Raw genomic sequence first — 22,986 nt, forward strand, 5'->3', positions numbered from 1 at the left:
CTGGAAGGGGGTACAACAACCCACTCCAGTGTTCTTGCCTGGAGAATCTCATGGACAGAGGAGCCTGACAGGCCACAGTCCATAGTGTTGCAGAGTCGGACGCAACTGAAGCGACCAAGCACAGCACAGCGTAGGGACTTGTCCAGCAGTCCAGTGGTTGAGACTTCGCCTTCTAATGCAGTAGGTGGGATTCAATCCCTGGTCAGGGAGCTGAGATTCCATGTGCCTCATGGCCAAAAAACCAAAGCATAAAACAGAAGCGATGTTGTAACAAATTCAATACAGACTTTAAAAAAAAGAAAAGAAATACAAGGGAAAGAAATTCTTTAAAAATGAAATAACCATAAAATAAAATGTTACTAGAAGTAGAAGGAAAAGTCACAGTAAGTTCTTATATACAGATAAAAATTCCCTTCGGTATTCTATTTCTCATTTTGTGGCAAGGTGGGGTTAACAGGTACTGACTTCAGCTCTTGGCATTGGGCGTTGGCATTTGTATGCAAATAAGTGTAGAATAATCTCTGAGGGTCTGGACTTGGAGAAGACAAGTTTCAGGATGAAAACTAGACAGATTAGAGAGACTCGGTTCCTCAACAGTAGCCCCAAATCTGTGATAACTTGGGGCTAATTACTAACCTGTAATCTGCTAATTACTCAGGCTTCACTAATCTGTGCCTTGTGTAAGGCACACTAAACTTAGCTTTAAGACTTGAGTCATAGCTCCAACTCTGTTCCCATCTGATCACATCATCCATCACCTTGAGCGGGCAAGTCCACTCCCTGTTTACCCTTATTAATTCATTTTAACATTGAAAATCTTCGATGAAATCATTGGCAAGGTCTCAGTTTCCACCCTCACACATGCCTTCATCTATGATCTCAGCCAGTGTCTCTTGTCTCACAAGCTCCTGTCCAGGCGTGGCTGGGGACCCAGTCAGCCCTATGTCTCCCTCTCACAGGCCTTGTGCAATGGTTGTCCCGGACTTTGAGTTGATCTGTGAAATCATGCTGGTGGCCGAAGGATTCATCGAGGCACGGTTATTAGCCAGGAAGTTCATCACCCTTTACCAGCTGTGCAAAGAGCTTCTCTCTAAACAGGTAACCCTCCCTGGTTACACCAGGTGACCACTCAAGTGTGATATTCCCAGCTCTGGATAGATTCTGGAGCTGGGGTATTAGGGAGACATAGCACCTTCTCATAATAGATTCTTTACTGTCTGAGCCACTTATCAGACTTCCCTCTATGGGCTTCCCTCATAGCTCAGTTGGTAAAGAATCCGCCTGCAATGCAGGAGACCCCAGTTCAATTCCTGGGTCGGGAAGATCTGCTGGCGAAGGGATAGGCTACCCACTCCAGTATTCTTGGGCTTTCCTTGTGGCTCAGCTGGTAAAGAATCCGCCTGCAATACGGGAGACCTGGGTTTGATCCCTGGTTTGGGAAGGATCCCCTGGATAAGGGAAAGGCTGCCCACTCCAGGATTCTGGCCTGGAGAATTCCATGGACTATACAGTCCATGGGGTTGCAAAGAGTCAGACGCGACTGAGGGACTTTCAGTTTTTCAGTTTCATAGTAGATAGTCACTGTGCCTATCTAAGCATATTCAAAGCTCTGCAGACTTCTATAATAAAGATACTTCTATAAATAAACTATAACAAGGAAACTTCTGTAATAAAGATACATGTTTATTATCTTAGCTAAGATAATAAAGATACATGTTTTTTATTAACTAAAAATTTAGCTTAGCTTAGCCCAGCATTTAAAAAATAAACCTGTTTGGCCGTAGCGCTCCATTTTTTAATACAATGCTTAGTAACACCTCGTAGACTACCAGTGTCCCATAAGAAACATTGCATGGCCAGTGAAAGCCCTTGGAGGGAGCGGTCTCTGCCTGAAGGAACATGAAGAAAACTGGGGAGAGAGAGTCAGACATCAAATGGCACCCCAGTGCTCTTTGTTTCTGGCCCTTAAATGTGGCTTCTTTCCAGGCCAGACCAGGAACTAGGAACCCGGAATCTTCATCTGCTATGTCGTAGATCTTTTCTTTTGCCCCCACCTTGACCTCCCAAGTGACCTAGTAGTGACATGATATCTCATTCTGCTGACACGAGCCTGAGCCCGTGGGTCCCGAGTTCCAGCATGTCTGGTCTCAGCAGCCCCCTTCCCCCAGGATCACTATGACTGGGGCCTGAGGGCCATCAAGTCTGTGCTGGTGGTGGCCGGATCCCTGAAGCGAGGAGACCCTGACCGGCCTGAGGATCAAGTCCTGATGCGCTCGCTGCGAGATTTCAACGTCCCCAAGATCGTGACTGATGACATGCCAGTGTTCCTGGGCCTGATCGGGGACCTGTTCCCTGCCCTGGATGTCCCTCGGAGGAGAGATCTCCACTTCGAAGCCCTGGTTAGGAAGGCGGTGGTGGAACTGAAACTCCAGGCTGAGGACAACTTTGTGCTCAAGGTACATGGGGTTTTTCCTCCCTCTCGAGATTTGTCTCTTAATTCTTTTCTTTGACAATGGGTTATACTTCGTCCTTAACCCAAAGGGCTGCTCTCAATGTACAGATATTCATCGACTGCAAAAACTCAGTTGACTTCACTAGCTCTTTACAGGGGCTTCCCTGGTGGCTCAGGGGTAAAGAATCTGCCTACAATGCAAGAGATGCGGGATGGATCCCTGGGTCAGGAAGATCCCCTGGAAGAGGAAATAGAAACTGTCTCCAACATTCTTGCCTGGGAAATCCCCTGGACAGAGGAGCCTGGCGGACTACAGTCCATGGGATCTCAAAGAGTCAGGCGTGACTGAGCAACTAAACAACAGCAACAGCTCTTTAGAGGGACACCCACAGTGTGGAATGTGTCATAGGAATGCAAGAGAGGGACAGAGCCCCTACCATCGGGGGTTCACATTCTCACAGAGGAATGAGACACAGGCTCTGTTATATTGTGTTCCTTTCCCGTGAATTACTTCATGCACCATAATAACATTGATGCGTCTCAGAGACGTTACTTTCTGCAAAAGTATTCAGCAAAAATAACACTTAGGGCAAAGAAGGCTTCCCTGGTGGCTCAGATGGTAAAGAATTTGCCTGTAGTGCAGGAGGCCCAGGTTTGATCCCTGGATCGGGAAGAACCCCTGGAGAAGGGAGTGGCTTCCCAGTCCAGTATTCTTGCCTGGAGAATCCCATGGACAGAAGGGCCTGCAGGGCTACGTCCATGGGCTCCAGGGTCATAAAGAGTTGGACACGACTGAGTGACTACCACTTTCACTCAAAATGTACAGAATATTGTACCCAAAGCCCTAAAAACTCAGCAATGTGTTATTTCATCAAAAAGCTCTGGTTTGAGAAGGCATCCTGCAGTCTTTTAAAAGTGATAATATTAACTTGGGAAGAAAAGGAATAGTCCCATGGAAGTGTGAAAACTGGGAAGGAGATATAACAGTAAATTTCTGGAAAGATGGAGAGAGGATGGAAGAAGACTGACAAATCAAGCAGAGCAGAGGGGGTTGCAGGTGTAGAAAGGGCTCAGGGGACGAGGAGCCAGGAGGCCTCCAGTCTGCCAAGCAGAACCTCGGAGCAGCTCTGGGCTCAGAGCAGGTAGTGAAGGAGGGCAGGGAATGAGGAAGAGAAGTGAAAACAGCCAGGAAGGGGGAACGTTAAGACACATCATAATGGGATTTCAGAAGTCAAGGGTCAAGAGGAAAAAATGAAGGTTTTGTGGCTGGGTGATGGATTGAGGTGTACAGGTGACCCACGAAGGAATGAAATTCAGGATGATGTCAGAACCTCTCACCAACAATATCAGATAGTACTGGACAAGGAAACCATTCCTTCAGATTCTGAGGTGAAACGATCTCAAAACTCCATTATGTGCCAGGTTATCAGATATTTTCAAGGAGTTACAGATTTTATTAATATTACACAGGCATCCTATTCGATTAAGCTATTTGAGAACATACTACAACAAAACATGGATGAAAAACAAATGTCATGGGATTCAAAAATTCAAGAATCAAATAAGGGAAGTCTTTGAATTATCGCTGTCAGCAGACCTAGAAAGCAGTTAACCCAAATCAAGGCAGCATTTCCATGGTCTCTAAGGAAAAGGACCTCAAAAGTAGACAAGGCATATAAATGGGAAAGAGAATCACTGAAGAGCTTCAGGCAGTCATCTACCTGGTATGTGTGTGTGTTGAGGGATGAGAGACAAAATTAGAAGCTGATTTGGGCCAGATTGCAACAGGGCCTTGTAAACCAGTGTAAGGATTTGGGATTTCATCACCGAAACTTAGGAGAACCACTGAAAGGACAACCTGATGACAGTGACAGGATCACATTTTCATTCCAGTAAGCATACAAGAGTGTAAAAAGGTGAGCCTGAAGGCAAACTACATCAAGAGTGATGATGCCTCCCATGTGACCACTGTCCCCCAAAGAGCTCCTTGACGCCAGCCTCATCAAGCCATCTGGTCAACCACATCATGCTCTGTCACACCACAAGCCTTTGTGCTGTTTCCTCTGCCTGGAATATCCTTCCCATTCATCTTCTTGGCAAACTCCTACCCACCCTTGAAGCCCCAGTTCAAATGCCCCATCCCCTGTGAAGCCTTTCATACTCCCTTTATCTATATAAAATCTACTGTTTCTTTCTATCTGTTGCCATAATGTCCATGTTCACGGGGTTCTCATGGCAAGAATACTGCAGTGCGTTGCCATTCCCTCTTCCAGGGGTGGGCTGATGCTTTCAAATTGTAGTGCTAGAGAAGACTCTTGACAGTCCCTTGGACAGCAAGGAGATCAACCAGTCAATCCTAAAAGAAATCAACCCTGAATATTCATTGGAAAGACTGATGCTGAAGCTCCAATACTTAGGCCACCTAATGTGAAAAGCCAACTCATTGGAAAAGATCCTGATGCTGGGAAAGATTGAAGGCAGGAGGAGAAGAGGGAGGCAGAAGACCAGCTGGTTGGATGGCATCACCAATGCAAAGGATGTGAATTTGGGCAAGCTCCAGGAGATGGTGAGGGACAGGGAAGCCTGGTGTGCTGCAGTTCTTGGGGTTGCAAAAAGTCAGACGTGACGTGGCTACTGAACAGCAACAACAGTCTCTTTTCACAGCATTTAGTAAATACATCAGCCGTAGCAGTTATGCCCTTCTTGCATGTGTGCATGTACTCAGTTATGTCGGACTCTTTGCAACCCCTAGACTGCAGCCCACCAGGCTCTTCTGTCCATGGGATTCTCCAGGCAAGAATGTTGGAGTGGGTTGCCATTTTCTCCTCCAAGGGATCTTCCTGACACAGGGATTGAACCCACATCTCAATTATCTCCTTACATTATAGCAGTTTGTCAATATGACTTGCTTCTCTATCAGACTATGAGATCAGGAAGGGCTGGAGAGTCATCTCTGAATCTCTCTCACCAGACACACTCTCTAGCACTTAGTGGTTACTAATAATTACTCACATGATGAATAAGTGAATAAACGAATCATGTTGCCCCACATTTAGGACCCCATTTTATCCTGGGGGGAGTAACCCTTCCTGTGTTGACCTCAGGTCTCACTTCAGGCATCAGTCGGGCTCACAGGGGAGTGGTGGGGATGTGGGTGAGTGACAAGCGGTCCCTCTGGCCGGATTCTGTGTCTCCCAGGTGGTCCAGCTGGAGGAGCTCTTGGCAGTGCGGCACTCCGTGTTCGTGGTGGGCAGTGCAGGAACTGGCAAGTCGCAGGTGCTGAGGTCCTTGCACAAGACCTACCAGATCATGAAACGCCGCCCTGTCTGGACCGACCTCAACCCCAAAGCGGTCACCAACGATGAGCTCTTTGGCATCATCAATCCAGCCACACGAGAATGGAAGGACGGTAAGGGCAGGATGCTTCTGTCTTAGCTACTTGGGCTGATGAGAAGGCAGTGGGGAGGGTGCGGAGGAGGGAAAGCCGAGCTGATCAGTTTGGGGTGGGAGGAGGTGAAAAGAATCAAAGAAACTGATTTTGGCTTGGAGAGGATCATCATCCATTGGGGTATTTTCTCTCCTTGGGGATTTTTCAGCTCATAGAGAGAATAAACCAGGCAGGCCTTCTCAGCTGCAGTTCCGTGATTGTGGACTGCAAGTCATGGGGTTCCCACATTGCCTGGCAGAGGGTGTGACACGGGTCAGGCAGGGAAGCCCACCTCTCATTCCCAAAGGAGCAGGCAGTCTAGCGTCCCACAGAGGGTACCTCCCTGTCAGTACCACCCCAGGAGTGATGGGGAGGCTGCTACAGAAGACTCATCTCAGGAGCATCCTGGGACCACAGGAAGATGTGTATAGGATGGGGCGTCCCAGGTGGCTCCGTGATAAAGAATCCGCCTGCACTGCAGGAGGCATGGGTTCAATTCTTGTGTCGGGAAAATCATCTGAAAAAGGAAATGGCAGCCCACTCCAGTATTCTCGCCTGGAGTGTCCCATGGACAGAGGAGCCTGGCCGGCTGCAGTCTATGGGGTTGCAAAGAGTGGGACAGGACTTAGCGACTGAGCACATATGCATGTGTGCAAGTGTATAGGATAATACAAACACTGCTCCCTTTTATATGAGATCTTGAACATCCATGGATTTTTAGTGTCTGCAAGAGTTCCTGGAGCCAAGGAGCTGGTCCCTTCTACAGTGATTCAGATTGTCCCAAACCCATGCTCACTTGGGGCTGACCCCAGTGTCGCCTTCTGAGAACTGAAAATTGTGACAGGTGTTGAAAGGGTATCCTGTCACTGGGAGAGAGCAAAAAAGAAAATGGAGAAAACTCTCCACAAACTGATCAGATCTCTTTCCAAAAGCAGTGTGGCTTCCTGAATGTGGTCATCTCAGGTCCCGCCTAACATCCCAGTGACTACATCAGGGTATACTGCCTGTTGTTGTTCACTGGCTCAGTTGTGTCCGACTCTTTGTAACCCCATGGACTATATAGCACACCAGGCTTCCTGTCCTTCACTATCTCCCAGAGTTTGCTCAAACTCTTGTCCATTGAGTCAATGATGCCATCCAACTGTCTCATCCTCTGTCGCCCCCTTCTCCTCCTGCTCTCAATCTTTCCCAGAATCAGGGTCTTTTCCAATGAGTCAGCTCTTTGCATCAGGTGACCAAAGTATTATAGCTTCAGCTTCAGCATCAGTCCTTCCAATGAGTATTCAGGGTTGATTTATTTTAGGATCGACTGGTTTTATCTCCTTGATGGCCAAAGGACTCTTAAGAGTCTTCTCCAGCACCACAATTCGAAAGCATCGAATCTTTGGCACTCAGCTTTCTTTATAGTCCAACTCTCACATCCATATTTAACTACTGGAAAGACCATAACTTTGACTATACAGACCTGTGTCAGCAAAGTGATATGCCTGGATTCCTCTAATTTAGGGTCTTCCATCAGAGGCCTTGAAAAATGGGACTTAATGAGTAGCCTCTCTAATTTTTATTTCACTATTAATGAGGCTTAGCATCTTTTCCTTCTTAGCGGTCTTAGTAATTGGCTCTTTTGTAATTTTATTCCTCCTTATTATATTCTTATCAGTGTGTAAGTTTTTTTTTTTAATACATCAAAGACATTAAACTTTTATCTGTTATATGCACCACTAATGGTTTTGATCTGTCTTCCATTTGTCTACAGATACTTCATGACATGTTTACCATGTACTTTATAAAAGGAAATTATGTCTGTCTAGTCTTTTTAGCATCTGGGATTCCTATTTAGTTTATGACTCTTTCTAATTTTAGAGCATAATATCATAAATTTGGACTTAAAGATTCTTTTCACATTAACATTTTTTACTCATCTGAAGTTTATTTTGGGGCTTATCTGGGCTTCCCAGGTGGCACAGTGGTAAAGAACCCACTTGCCAATGCAGGAGATGCAGGTTTGACCCCTGGGTCAGGAAGATCCCCTGGAATAGGAAATGGCAACCTACTCTAGTATTCTTGCCTGGAAAATCCCACAGACAGAGGAGCCTGGTGGGCTACAGTCCATGGGGCTGCACATAGTCAGACCCGAATGATCACAAAGTATGAGGTGAGGCAGAGAATCAGCCTTATTTCCTCCCAGATGGATAATTGACTGTGAAATCTCCATTTATTAAGTAAAGTATCCTTTATCTCTGAATCTAAATTCCAGCTTTTCACATGTGCAGTTTTCCTTTGGTATCCCTGGGATATTGGTTCCAGGAACTCCTGCAGACACTAAAATCCACAGATGCTCAAGATCTCATATAAAATGGAGTAGTATTTGCTTTATCCTATACATATTCCTCCTGTAAACTTTAAATTATCTCTAGACTATTTATAACACCTGACACAATGTAAATGCTGTGTAAATAGTTGCAAAAACAATGTAAATGCTGTGTAAATAGTTGCTGCTGCTGCTAAGTCGCTTCAGTCATGTCCGACTCTGTGCGACCCCATGGACTGCAGCCTACCAGGCTTCTCCGTCCCTGGGATTCTCCAGGTAAGAACACTGGAGTGGGTTGCCATTACTATTGTTGCTAGAATATGCATGTTGCTAGACTATGCTAGAAATAGTTGCTAGAGTATGGCAAATTCAAGTTTTGGTTTGGGGAAATTTCTAGAATTGTTTTTTTTTTCCCCGAATATTTTCAATCTATGGCTGGTTGAATGCACAGACTTGAAATTCGCATATTGAAAGGGAAAATTGTATTGACATCTGATTCTGGGTTTTCTATTCTGTTCCATCACCTATATCTAATCCTGTACTAATGTCATTCTATCTTAATTATTATCATTTTCTATCATTTTCCTGTCTGATGAGGTAAATCCCTCTTTAATACTTTTCTGTAATTTCTTTGCTAGTCTTAGATACTTCTTCCACCTTAAATTTAAGCTCACATAATATAATTCAAATTTTAAAATGTGAGAATTTTAAAGTTTTATTAAATATACTCATTAAATATGGAGAAATATACAAAAGTTTATAATAATCATAAATCTATGTTCCCTAAACAAGAGATCTTCCAAGTAAATGGAATATAACTTTTCAAAAATTTTAAGAATTTGATAAAAATAGAAATACAGTGGTTTATATTAATACTTGGAGAAGGCAACCCACTCCAGTACTCTTGCCTGGAAAATCCCATGGATGGGGGAGCCTGGTAGGTTGCAGTCAATGGGGTCACCAAGAGTCGGACACGACTGAGCGACTTCACTTTCACTTTTCACTTTCATGCATTGGAGAAGGAAATGGCAACCCAATCCAGTGTTCTTGCCTGGAGAATCCCAGGGACAGCAGAGCCTGGTGGGCTGCTGTCTATAGGGTCGCACAGAGTCAGACATGATTGAAGCAACTTAGCAGCAGCAGCAGCAGCATATTAATACACATTTTTCAATATTAGAAAGATTCAATAGACAGAAAAATAAGTATAGGCAAAAAAGAATTAGGAAATGCATCATCAAACACAATGTAACACAAAGATATAGAACTTTGCATCTTGTAAATAGAAAATATTCCTTTCTTGATAGGTTCGTGGAACATTTCCAAAAATTTAAAGTTTAGCTGGGCACAGAAGAAATTGTAATAAATTCAAAAGTATCCATTTTTCAGGCCACTTTGTTGGATACTAATATAATAGAATTAGAAACAAATAGCAAGAAAATGACCAAAAATAATTTTATTACTTGCAGTCAAGAAATACCGAGCTCCTATATTAATGGGAAAATTTAATTGTAATCCTTCTTGGAAGCAAAATAAAGAATGTTTATACAGAGACCTCTGGGACACATCTAAAGCCAATAATGAAAATTTCTAAACTCTCATTATTACAGAAGATAGGCCAGAAAAAAAGGAAATCAGTATCCATTTTAATAAATTATTCAAAAAGTAATAAACTAAACCTGAAGAAAGATGGGAAGAAACTAATGCAAATAAAAGCTGAAATTAGTGGGAAGGAACAAAAAAGTATAGGAAGGATAAATATAAATATCGGTTCTTTGTAAAGACCGATAAGTCCATTGTGAGCATGATTAATGGGGGTAAGAGAGAGTAAAAGTACACAAGATAAGGAGTTAGAAAGAAGATATAACAGTAGATACAGACAAGATTAAAAGAGACACAATTAGATCATACATATTTGAAAAACTGAAATAGATGATTCCCTAACCAAATATAATTTTAACAAAATTTACTCAGTGAGAAGTAGAAAAAGTAAACTAACGAAATGAAAAGTTTTTAAATAGTAGCTGAATTAAGAAAAGATAATTCCAAAATCATAAAAAGCACACCTCTTATTTCATTTTGTGAAGCCAAAACAATTTTGATACCAACTTTTGTGCAGAACCAAAAAGAATAGCCCAACTTCCATTAAAATTAAGAATAAACCAAAGAGATCTATTACCAACATTATTATTCTGTTTTGCCTGTGGAAGTCTAGAAAATGCAGTTAAAACAATAAAATGGAATCCGTGGTATAAACTGGAGGAAAAAGACAATTATTAGTTTGGTGATTGTACAGCTTTATATCTAGAAAATTCAAGACATTATTGAAAAATCACTAGAATCAGTAAGAAAAAGCATTAAAGATAACTCAGTATAAAGTGAAGTACACCAAATTTAGAAGCTTATCTCTGTACTAACAGTAGCCAACTAAAACTGAAAATACAGGGGAAAAAATTCCATTCACAATAACAATAAAAACAAATGCTTAGGAATACCTTTAGCCAAAGAGATACATTGAAAATGCTGTAAAAATTTATTAAGGAACATAAAACAATATTTGAACAAATGAAAAGACATACCATATTATTGACTGGGAAGGCTTAGTATTATAAAAAATCAATTCAATCCAAATTAAGATATAAATTTCATGTAATGCCAACTAAAATCACATCAGGCCTCCTCTCAAAGCCTGGGTTTGGCAAGATTTTCCGGGCCGCAGTTTCAAAGAATGAAACTTACCTAAGAAGGTTTCATGTAATTCCATCATGTCGCAGTTGCCTGTTGAAATGATTTGCTCAGTCCCTTGTCACTTTAAAACCTTGGACCATTTCCTTCTCCAGGGGATCTTCCTGACCCAGGGATTGAACCTGTGGCTCCTGCATTGACAGGTGGATTCTTTACCATTGAGCCACCAGGTAGAAGGGGATAAATATATGTAATTATAGTTGATTTGCATTGTAGTATGACAGAAACCAACACAACATTGTAAAGCAATTTTTCTCCAATTAAAAATGAAAAAGAAAACAAACTGGGACCATCAGGTTTTCTTCTAGTTTTGTTGATGTCATTGTTGCTTTTGCTGATGACATCTGTTGTTGTCATTCTCATAAAAATTCAGATTGGAGCACAGAAAGAGCAGAACCTTGGGCATGATCAGATTTTTGGTAGAGTAGGAGAAAAGCCCAGTTCTGACCTGAATTTCCCGTGTACACCTCCTTCTGAAGGTTGTAGCTGATAGGGAAAGTTTGTGTTAAGAGAAAGAAGATTGATGGTGACCTGGAAATGGAGACATCTGTGGTTCCTCTTAGGACTGTTCTCTTCTATCATGCGGGAGCTTGCCAACATCACCCATGATGGGCCCAAATGGATTTTACTGGATGGTGACATTGACCCGATGTGGATCGAGTCTCTGAACACTGTCATGGATGATAACAAGGTACCAAGGGGGAAGAGGAGCCCCATGTCATCCCCAATCATGAGTGAAACCAGCTCCCCAGGCACATTTGAAAGCCTGGATTGCACAGTAGGGCTGGCTCTGAGTAAGGAATTATTACTGGTGTCTTTTAAAATTTGGGGGGGGGGCTTTATTGAGATAGAGTCAACATATAACATTGTTATAATTGATATAAAACATTGTGTACATTTAAGGTATACAACCTGATGATGTGAAATACTTGTATATTGCAAAATGATTACCACAATAAGGTTAGTTGACAATTCCATCACCTCCCATAATTACCTTTGTGTGTGCCTGGTGAGAACTTCTAATATCTATTCTTTTTAAATTTTCTTAAATTGAAGTACAGTATGGAAATTCCTTAAAAAAAAAAAAAAAAAACTAGAAGTAGAACTACCCTATGACCCAACAATCCCACTACTGGGCATATACCCTGAGAAAACCATAATTGAAAGAGATGCATATACACCAGTGTTCACTGCAGCACTTTTTACAATAGCTGGGACCTGGAAGCAATCTAGATGTCCACTGACAAGATGAATGGAAACAGAAACTGTGATACATATATGCAATGGAATATTACTTGGCTATAGAAAAGAATGCATTTGAGTCAGTCCTAATGAGGTAGATGGACCTAGAGCCTATTACACAGAGTAAAGTAAGTCAGAAAGAGAAAGACAAATATCGTATATTAACTCATGCATATGAAATCTAGAAAGATGGTACTAAGATCTATTCTTTCAGCAGCTTTCAAGTACACAGTACAATATTGTTAACTACAGTCACCATGTCTTACATTACTTATTCATCTTATAACTGGGATGTTTATAATTGCCCACCCAATACTCCATCCCTGGCAACCACCAGTTTACTCTCTGAGTTGTTGTTTTTTTTAAGATTCCATAAATAAGTGAGATTATCTATTGTTTGCCTTTCTCTGTCTGACATTTCATGTGCCATAATGCTCTCCAGGCCATCCATGCTGTCACAGATAACAGGATTTCCTTCTTCTTATGGCTGAATAGCGTTTCATTCTGTGTGTGTGTGTGGCATCTTCTTTATCCATTCATCCACTGACAGACACGTAGGTTGCTTCCACCTCTTGGCTGTTGTAAATAGCACTCCGGTGAGGACAGGATGCAGATAACTCTTCAAGATCCTGATTTCAGCTACCCGTAAATGGCAACCCACTCCAGTATTCTTGCCTGGAAAATCCCATGGACAGAGGAGCCTGGCAGGCCACAGTCCATGAGGTCGCAGGAGTTGGACACGACTGAGTGACTTTCACTCTCACTTCATCTTTAACAGGTGTCTCAGAACTGATTCATCCCATACAATAACTTACAGTTATCTTAGAGCCATGCCATCACTCCCGTGTTTTTAGCATTGTTGTAATTTCCTTTAGAATCTTCCACATGTAGATCAATTCAGTATATAGAGCTGCAAAGAATCTTAAATCATTTATTCAAATCTTTTTTCTAAAAGGGATTTTTGTTTGTTTATAAATAAAGGAAACTGATGATCAGAAACATTCTGAGCCTGTCAAGTATCCTCAGTGGTGGTCAATCTTTATTTTATTTTTTTATAAACATTGAAAACTGACTGCCCATAAAGAGGCTGTAAAGTTGGGAGCACTTAACTTGTTTGGAAAGCACACCCAGATTAGAGGTTTTACGGTGGCTTGAACATGTACGGAACATACTCTTCCAGAGGGAGCCCTTTAAAAGAAACAGTAGTTACATGAAACCTGAGCTCTTTTCCTTTAATTATCAATTTTTTTTAATAGGGTCTGTTGTTGTTATTGTTCATTCACTAAGTCATGTGTGACTCTTTGAGACCCCATGAACTGGAGTATGCCAGGCTTCCCTGTCCTTCACTATCTCCTAGAGCTTGCTCAAACTCATGTCCATTGAGTCAGTGATGCCATCTGACCATCTCATCCTCTGTCACCTCCTTCTCCTCCTGCCCTCAATCTTTCCCAGGATCAGGGTATTCTCCAATGAGTAGGCTCTTCACCGGAGAAGGCAATGGCACCCCACTCCAGTACTCTTGCCTGGAAAATCCCATGGATGGAGGAGCCTGGTAGGCTGCAGTCCATGGGGTTGCTAGGAGTCGGACACGACTGAGCGACTTCACTTTCACTTTTCACTTTCATGCATTGGAGAAGGAAATGGCAACCCACTCCAGTGTTCTTGCCTGGAGAATCCCAGGGACAGGGGAGCCTGGTGGGCTGCCGTCTCTGGGGTCGCACAGAGTCAGACACAACTGAAGCGACTTAGCAGCAGCAGCAGCAGGCTCTTCACATCAGGTGGCCAAAGTACTGGAGTTTCAGCTTCAGCATCAGTCCTTCCAGTGAATATTCAGAACTGATTTCCTTTAGAATTGACTGGTTTGATCTCCTTGCTGTCCAAGGGACTCTCAAGAGTCTTCTCCAGCACCTCAGTTCAAAAGCATCAATATGGTCCAGTTCCTTCAAATCACTGACATCACTTAAACTTTTCAGACAGCTTATTTCCTGACTCAGTACACAGGGATGGTGATCAAGAAGCTACCGAAGGAGAGACAGAGGACTTTGTGGAAACTTTCAAAGATACTTATAATTGTAATGCCTATCAGGAATAAAAGCCAAACTCCCCTGAGCTGGTCTCACACCCTAACTCCTCCCTGCCTGCTGCACCCCTCCCCCGTGTCCAGGTGCTGACCCTGGCAAGCAACGAGAGGATCCCTCTGAATCCAACCATGAGGCTTCTCTTTGAGATCAGCCACCTGCACACGGCCACGCCAGCCACTGTCTCCAGAGCAGGTATGGACCACAAGAGGGAACAGCCGCATGCCTACTCAGCTGAAAACAGGTGCCTCTAGTGATACCTGTTTCGCTGGCTCTGACCAAAGCTCCAAGCAGGAGTCAGACATTGACCATCCAAAACTCTGGCCTAATCCTCAGCCCTAATCCGTGCCCATGAAAGTGAGCCAGTGCTCTACAGCCAGGATCATGTGAGTTTCTCAATTCAGAAATGTTTACAGTGACAAAAAGAGGAATAGCCCCTGAGCTGGACAACTGCTGTCTTCTGCACAGAAATGCCTCGAATTAGGCTACTTTCAGGCCAGTTCTAGCTTCCATGGAGGCTAGTGAAGATGATTGAGCATTACAAGTTCTCACTATATCTTGATGCAAAATGACTTTATACCTAAACTTTCCTGGTTAGGACATGGACTTGTCCTTTTGACGGGCTTCTCTGGTGGCTCAGTGATAAAGATTCTGCTTGCCAATGCAGGAGACATGGGTTTGATCCTTGGATCAGGAAGATCCATTGGAGGAGGAAATGGCAACCCACTCCAGTATTCTTGTCTGGAGAATTCCATGGACAGAGGAGCTTGGCAGGATACAGTCCATGGGGTCACAAAAGAGCCAGACACGACTGAGCAACTAAACAATATCCTTTTGGGGGCCACCATGAATGTGCACACTTCCTCACCATGACAAGTATTGCTGATCAATCACAGTCTTCTTTCCTCCTGAGCCTGGATTTGGCCTCAGGATCCTTCTCAACACTGCTGTCCATCAGCAATTATCAGGGCATCAGAGCTGACCCCAAAAGCAAACCCTCTCAGATCTCAGCCAGATATCTGTTATTTTCTTTTTCAAGATTTTTTTTTTTTTTTTTTTTTGCTGTGGACCATTTTTAAAGTCTTTATTGAATTTGTTACAATATTGCTTCTGTTTTATGTTTCGGCTTTTTGGCCACAAGACATATAGGATCTTAGTTCCCCGACCAGGGATCGAACCTGCACCCCTGCACTGGAAGACAAAGTCTCAATCACTGGACTGCCAGGGAAGCCCTTCTGTTCTTTATAAGGCCAGTCTTCTGTACATTTTTTTTAACAGAGAAAATAACTCTGGGGTGAAGAATATCCTGAGCTCTATGAACATGTTACTAAGCTATATTCTCTGTGCTCTCAGGGATCCTGTACATTAACCCGGCAGACCTGGGCTGGAATCCTCCTGTGAGCAGCTGGATCGACAGGAGAGAGATCCAGACAGAGAGAGCCAACCTAACCATCCTATTTGACAAGTACCTTCCGACCTGCTTAGATGCGCTCAGAACAAGGTAGGCCAAGCAGTGAGGAAGGCGAAGAATTAAAGCAGCAACAAAGAGCCTGTTGGCTCATACCTGGTGTCCTGCTGATGTTCTATCCTGTCCCCAAAGTCAGACATCCCCAGGCAGTCCCCTCCAGGTGTGGCAGACGGCACAGGGAACATACATTAGGATGGAGTTGAGATGCCTGTTGTCAGTCCAGGCAGGAAGAGAGGGGAGTGAAGAGAGGGAGATTTACAGAGCCTTCTGTGAGTGCTCTGCAGGTGTTTCTGGAGGAAATGCAAGTTGTAGTTGTTGTTCAGTTGCTAAGTCATGTCCGATTCTTTGCAACCCCGTGGACTGTAGCCCACCAGGCTTCTCTGTCCATGGGATTTCCCAAACAAGAATAGAGTGGGTAGCCATGCCCTCCTCCAGGGGATCTTCCCAACCCAGGAATCGAACCCATCTCTCCTGCATTGGCAGACAGGTTCTTTAACCCTGATCCATCTGGGAACCTAGATGGCTTGCTTCTCAGCCACCCTGCGCCTCTATAATACCAAAGCTTTTGCTGCTACAAAGCTGCATGGAGTTGTCGGATCCACAGACACCAGCAAATTTCCATAGTCGTCCAACAGCACCACTAGGATGGAATAGTCCAGTGTTTTGGAACATATCTGGATCTCTCTTTCTTCAGATTTAAGAAGATAATTCCAGTCCCAGAGCAGAGCACAGTTCAGATGCTGTGCCACCTTCTTGAGTGTCTGCTGACCGAGGAGGACATCCCCGCAGACTGCCCCAAAGACACCTACGAGCTTTACTTTGTGTTTGCTGCCATCTGGGCTTTTGGTGGAGCACTGGTCCAGGACCAGGTGAGAGGGTGTGTGCTGAGACTAACACCCACGCTAGCCAGCCGAGATTTGGGAGACGGAACAGCTAAATGTCACAATTAACATGGGGGCATCAAACCATTTAGTTATGTCTCCCTGATCCTGCTGAAGACGTCAGCCCCCTTAGGAGAGCTTCCTGTAGTGAGACAGATGAGACTGAGCTGCATTTTGTTGCTTTTTGATTCAGTGAATGTGTCCCTAATTTCTTGGACAGTTGTTGATTGAATTTGAAAAACTACAGGTGTGAATACCTTACTTAGAAAGATGTGTGTTTTAGGTGGGATGGTGCTGTGCTGTAGAGGCTTGAGTAGGAGGATTCCCTTCCTAAAAACCTTCTAGAACAAGCATGCACCACTCTATACCAACCATCACATCTTCATCAGCCCTGAAACACAGAGCTGTCCATAGAAGGCTTCTGCTGTTGTTCAGTTGCTATGTCATTTTTGACTCTTGATGACTCCATGGACTGCAGGAGGACACTATGCCCCCCTGTCCTCCACTATCTCCAGGAGTTTGCTCAAATTCATGTCCATTGAGTCAATGATGCCATCCAACCATCTCATCATCTGTCACTTACTTGGCTTCCTGCCCTCAATCTTTCCCAGCATCATGGTCTTCTCCAGTGAGTGGACTCTTCCCATCAGGTGGCCAAAATATTGGAGCTTCAGCTTCAACATCAGTCCTTCCAGTGAATATTCAGGGTTGATTTCCTTTAGGATTGACTAGTTTGGTCTCCCTGCAGTCCAAGAGACTCTCAAGAGTCTTATCCAGAACCACAGTTTGAAGGCATCAACTCTTCATTACTCAGCCTTCTTTGTGGAAGAAGAACCACAGAAAGTTAGACCAAAGGTTAATCGACATCGAGTAGAAAAATGAAGTAGTATTTATCTCATGGTGTTTACTGCTGTGGTTTAAGGCTGTTTGGCATCCTGTTCTCTAAGCTTTGTGTATTCTCAGCCTTTTACTTTACTGCTAAGTCACTTCAGTCGTGTCCGACTCTGTGTGACCCCATAGACAGCGGCCCACCAGGCTCCCCCGTCCCTGGGATCCTCCAGGCAAGAACGCTGGAGTGGGTTGCCATTTCCTTCTCCAATGCATGAAAAGGAAAAATGAAAATGAAGTCGCTCAGTCGTGTTGGACTCTTGGCGACCCCATGGTCTGCAGGCTACCAGGCTCCTCCGTCCATGGGATTTTCCAGGCAAGAGTACTGGAGTGGGGTACCATTGCCTTCTCCAGTTTTCTCCAAATAAAAGGTACTTTACTTGGAAACAACATAATTGAGGTTAGGCAGACCAGTCTTTTACAACTGACTCTAGCTACCAGGGTAGCTTAGCAGTAAAGAATGCTATGCTATGCTATGCTATGCTAAGTCACTTCAGTCGTGTCCGACTCTGTGTGACCCCATAGATGGTAGCCTACCAGGCTCCCCCGTCCCTGGGATTCTCCAGGCAAGAACACTGGAGTGGGTTGCCATTTCCTTCTCCAATGCATGAAAGTGAAAAGTGAAAGTGAAGTAGCCTAGTCGTGTCCGACTCTTAGCGATCCCATGGTCTGAAGCCTACCAGGCTCCTCCGTCCATGGGATTTTCCAGGCAAGAGTACTGCAGTGGGATGCCATTGCCTTCTCCGGCAGTAAAGAATACACCTGCCAATTCTGGAGACATGAGATTGGCCTCTGGGCTGGGAGGATCCGCTGGAGAAGGAAATGGCTATCCACTCCGGTATTCTTGGCTGGAGAATTCCATGGACAGAGGAGCCTGGTGGGCTACAGTGGCGGGGTCGCAAAGAGTCAGACATGACTTAGTGACTGAGCATGCAGCAGCTACCAGGCAACATCATGTAGAGGCTGAGAATGTGGACTCTGGATTTGAATTCTAACTCTGCTACTTGTTACCTGGGGACCCTGGACAAGTAATTTAACATCTCTCTACCTTAATCTCATTACTGGTACAAAGAGCTAGAAAAGTTGCCCAAGTGTCTTTATCCTGATCCCCAAAGCTTTGGGTACAAGGCAGTGAAAGCGACAGTAGTGGTGCCCATTTCCTAGGACAGAAGTAAGGGTTAAACGGAGGGGTGCTGTTCTAACCGTCCACGTGTAAAACTCCTACAGTACTGCTTACTATTAATGTTCTCCTACTTAGGGCTTCCCGGGTGGTGCTAGTGGTAACCGCCTGTCAGTGCAGGAGGCTCATGAGACACGGGTTTGATCCCTGGGTCAGGAAGATCCCCTGGAAGAGAGCACAGCAACCACTCTAGTACTGTTGCCTGGAGAATCCCATGGATAGAGAAGCCTGGCAGGCTACAATCCGTAGGGTTGTAGAGAGTCAGACGTGACTGAAGCGACTTAGCACGCGTGCACCGTAAATATTCAATTTTATAGTAAGTATCTGATGCTTTTCTCACAACAGGGGATTAAGCCAAGCTGCAGTTTCTGGAAAGTTATGATTTACTCTTTCTGGTCTGGGTTGATTATGGGCTCTTCCAAAGAAAAAGGTAGGGGCTTCCCTGGTGACACAGTGGGTAAAAATCCACCTGCCAAGGCAGGGGACTTGGGTTCGATTCCTGATGCAGAAAGATCCCACAACCAACCCCCTACACCATGACTACTGAGTCTGTATTCAGCGCCCGCGCGTGGCAACCACTGAGCCCACGTTCCTGGAGCCCACGCTCTGCAACAAGAGAAGGCACCACAATGAGAAGCCCGCACACCAGAACTAAAGAGTAACTCCCACTCACCACAACTAGAGAAAAGCCCACGTGCAGCAACGAAGACCCAGCACAGCCACAATTAAAGAAATAAATAACTTTTAAAAGATGCAGCCCCTGACGTTTCAGCTACTGAAATGTCAGCAACCACTGCTGGTTTCCTCTCTTACACTGGTGCCGAGCAGGCTGTGAGGTATCAGGATAAAAACACGTGGTCAATTTTTTCTATCTCCATGTAGAAAAATCTAAATCCACTCAGCTCTTTTTAAAAGCGAAAGAGAAAGCCTCCCTCCAGGCGTCCCGGGCTCTGAAGCACTTGGAGCTGTCGGCGGCCGTGCTGGCCCTGGGGGGTGGAGGGGGGCAGAGCACACGGGAGAAAGCTTTCAGCAGCAGGGACTGTCCGAGACCCCCTCACAGCCTGCATTCAAGCCAAACACGAAATAGCGCTGTAAATAGAAAAGTATGAAGGTAGCCAGAGTATTCACATCAGGAACACCCATGGTGCTTATATTGAAAAAGCTGTTATTAACAAAAAGCAGAATATAATACAAAGCACAGCCCATACCTGGGTAGACATTCCAATAAAAAGAGGGAGTGGGCAGGTGGATCCTGGCTAAATACTTTGCAGCAATCACAGGAAATTCTCTCTCAGAAGCAAATGCTTCTCAGCACGCTCTTGGGCACCTGGGTTCAACTCCCGATTCTTCTCTTTAAAAATAAATAAATAAATGAACTTTTTATTTTATATTGGAGTACAGCTAATTAACAATGTTGTGATAGTTTCAGGCTGAGCAAAGGGACTCAGCCATACATACACATGTACCCATTCTCCCCCAAACTCCCCTCCCATCCAGTCGGCCCCATAACACTGAGCACAGTTCTCTGTGCTATACAGTAGGCCCTTGTGGGTTATCCATCTTAAATATAGCAGTGTGGACATGTCCATTCCAAACTCCCTAACTGTCCCTTCCCCCGCCACCATTCTTTCCCTGACTCCCAATTCTGCCATCTGCTGCTAGGATGTAACCGTTGGGCTTTTGCTTTTTCATGCATAAAATAGGAGTAATTTTCAGTAGCCAGGCTGACTTAGAGCATCATGAAGATCAAACGAGGTGATTCCGTGTTTCCAAACTCAGCTCCATTGCACCACACTGTATGTCAGCCCTCCTGTTGTCAAGTTCAAAGGGCAGGAAGAGGACCAGAGACTTGTCGGAATCTAAAGGAGCTGGAGTTCAAAAGGAGCCCCTTCACTGAGGTCGCTCAAAGAGCAGAGACACTCAAAGAGTCAAACTGAGAAAAGGCCGCTGGATGGCCCAGCAGAGGTGACCTTGTCTTTCTAGCGTCTAGTCAGAGTAGAAGGTTAGGTGCAGTGCTAGGCTTCAGGAAGCCAGACAGAGCAGTCCAGGGAATGGCTTGGCTGAGAAACTGACCGGGTAGCTCAAAGTGGAATTGAGAGTGAGGAAAGAGGATCCCCCACCAAGCTCCTTCTGTCTAGAGTTGGTCTGTGTCTTGGGTTCTCCATATAAACATAAAATCTGGTTTTCATTAGGAAGCCAAAGGTCTTTAAGAATTTTTTTATCCAAAGGTAGACAACTGTTACCTTTCCATGAATAAATACTGTCAGCCAGAAAACAGTTGCTGTCAGGTAAGACATTTTTTAAGCTTTGTTTTGTATTTTCTTTTCATTTAGTTTTCATTGGGAATGGTTTTTCAGTAGCACTCTTAGTTCTGCTTAGGTGTTTTAGGGGGAAGCCCTCTTTTCCATAGTGTGATTCCATTTAAGAGGTTGTCTGAAAATCGTTTTAATTCATAGAAAGATTTTAATATCTGAGAGTACTCAAACTAAGGATGTAAAATTCCTGTGTGTGCGTGTGTTACTTCTCAGTCGTGTCTGATTCTGTGACTTCATGGACTGTAGCTTGCCAGGATCTTCTGTCCATGGGATTCTGCAGGCAAGAATACTGGAGTGGATAGCCATTCTCTTCTCCAGGGGATCTTCCCAACCCAGGGACCAAACCTGGGTCTCCCTCATTGCAGGCAGATTTTTTTTACCATCTGAGCCACAACGGAAGCTCATAAACTTCCCATATCTTCCTATTATGATGAAAAAGCACAGAAAGCATGACCCTTGAAATCATATAACATTGGTTATTTCTATTTTTTGCACCTATTTTAAATTCTGTTAGTGTATTTAAGTAAGTAAGTAAGTGTTAGTCGCTCAGTCGTGCCCGACTCTTTGCAACCCCATGGACTGCAGCCCACCAGGCTCCTGTGTCTGTGAGATTTTCCAGGCAAGAATACTGGAGTGGGTTGCCATTTCCTTCTCCAGGGTATCTTCCCAACCCAGGGATTGAACCCAGGTCTCCTGTACTGCGGGCAGATTCTTTACTGACTGAGCTAGTGTATTTACTTCATTGTAAATATTCTTGAGGGTACCTTTGCATTTTGCTTTTGACCTTGGATCTACAATTTGGATGTCAACAACTTCCCTAAAAAGCACCAGTATGTTAAGTTCTGATGTCATGATCCCGATCTGGGTTATTCATCTTTAATCTCGTTTTCAGTATCTGTTCAGCAGTATTTTTAATAAAGAATTACAGAGGAAAAAAAGAATTTCATCCAAGGGTCAAACATTGGGATTTGTTGCCCCTAACATTTCTTATTGCAGAGGACAGATATTAGGAAGATATTTTGTCCCTTTAATCTGAATTCACATCAGAATAAGAAGAGCAAACAAACCTGTCCTTAGAGCCTATTTCCATTCTCTTTTTAAGGTGCAAGAATTCAATCCTATTTACCAAGTAGGCAGCAAGTTCAGTTCACTTCAGTTCAGACCCTCAGTCGTGTCCGACTCTTTGCGACCCCATGAATCGCAGCACGCCAGGCCTCCCTGTCCATGACCAACTCCCGGAGTTCACTCAGACTCATGTCCATCGAGTCAGTGATGCCACCCAGCCATCTCATCCTCTGTCGTCCCCTTCTCCTCCTGCCCCCATTCCTTCCTAGCATCAGTCTTTTCCAGTGAGTCAACTCTTTGCATGAGGTGGCCAAAGTACTGCAGTTTCAGCTTCAGCATCATTCCCTTCAAAGAAATCCCAGGGCTGATCTCCTTCAGAATGGACTGGTTGGATCTCCTTGCAGTCCAAGGGACTCTCAAGAGTCTTCTCCAAAACCACAGTTCAAAAGCATCAATTCTTCAGCCCTCAGCCTTCTTCACAGTCCAACTCTCATCCATACATGACCACAGGAAAAACCATAGCCTTGACTAGACGGACCTTTGTTGGCAAAGTAATGTCTCTGCTTTTGAATATGCTATCTAGGTTGGTCATAACTTTCCTTCCAAGGAGTAAACATCTTTTAATTTCATGGCTGCAGTCACCATCTGCAGTGATTTTGGAGCCCCAAAAAATAAAGTCTGACACTGTTTCCACTGTTTCCCCATCTATTTGCCATGAAGTGATGGAACCGGATGCCATGATCTTCATTTTCTGAATGTTGAACTTTAAGCCAACTTTTTCACTCTCCACTTTCACTTTCATCAAGAGGCTTTTGAGTTCCTCTTCAAAAGGTGGAAGATGACACCACCTCTTCATAAGGGTGGTGTCATCTGCATATCTTAGGTTATTGATATTTCTCCTGGCAATCTTGATTCCAGCTTGTGTTTCTTCCAGTCC

The 22,986-nt window shown here is 44.1% G+C and overlaps 1 protein-coding gene across 9 annotated transcripts in view; it reads left to right on the forward strand.

Annotated features, from left to right (window-relative positions):
* The window catches only part of DNAH9 (dynein axonemal heavy chain 9), a 285,075-nt gene that overhangs the window by 114,054 nt on the left and 148,035 nt on the right, over nt 1-22,986 (forward strand). For 8 of the 9 annotated variants that reach the window (XM_070773106.1, XM_070773107.1, XM_070773102.1 and 5 more), the window contains 7 exons: nt 960-1,098; nt 2,169-2,456; nt 5,651-5,861; nt 11,496-11,623; nt 14,339-14,447; nt 15,606-15,753; nt 16,415-16,589. In XM_070773106.1, the coding sequence (XP_070629207.1) occupies nt 960-1,098; nt 2,169-2,456; nt 5,651-5,861; nt 11,496-11,623; nt 14,339-14,447; nt 15,606-15,753; nt 16,415-16,589 (1,198 nt within the window). Of the gene's footprint in view, nt 1-959; nt 1,099-2,168; nt 2,457-5,650; nt 5,862-11,495; nt 11,624-14,338; nt 14,448-15,605; nt 15,754-16,414; nt 16,590-22,986 lie in introns of those variants that run through there. The other variant, XM_070773109.1, reaches the window with a different exon arrangement.

This window comes from Bos indicus, chromosome 19, assembly GCF_029378745.1.
Source record: "Bos indicus isolate NIAB-ARS_2022 breed Sahiwal x Tharparkar chromosome 19, NIAB-ARS_B.indTharparkar_mat_pri_1.0, whole genome shotgun sequence".
Lineage (NCBI taxonomy): Eukaryota > Metazoa > Chordata > Mammalia > Artiodactyla > Bovidae > Bos > Bos indicus.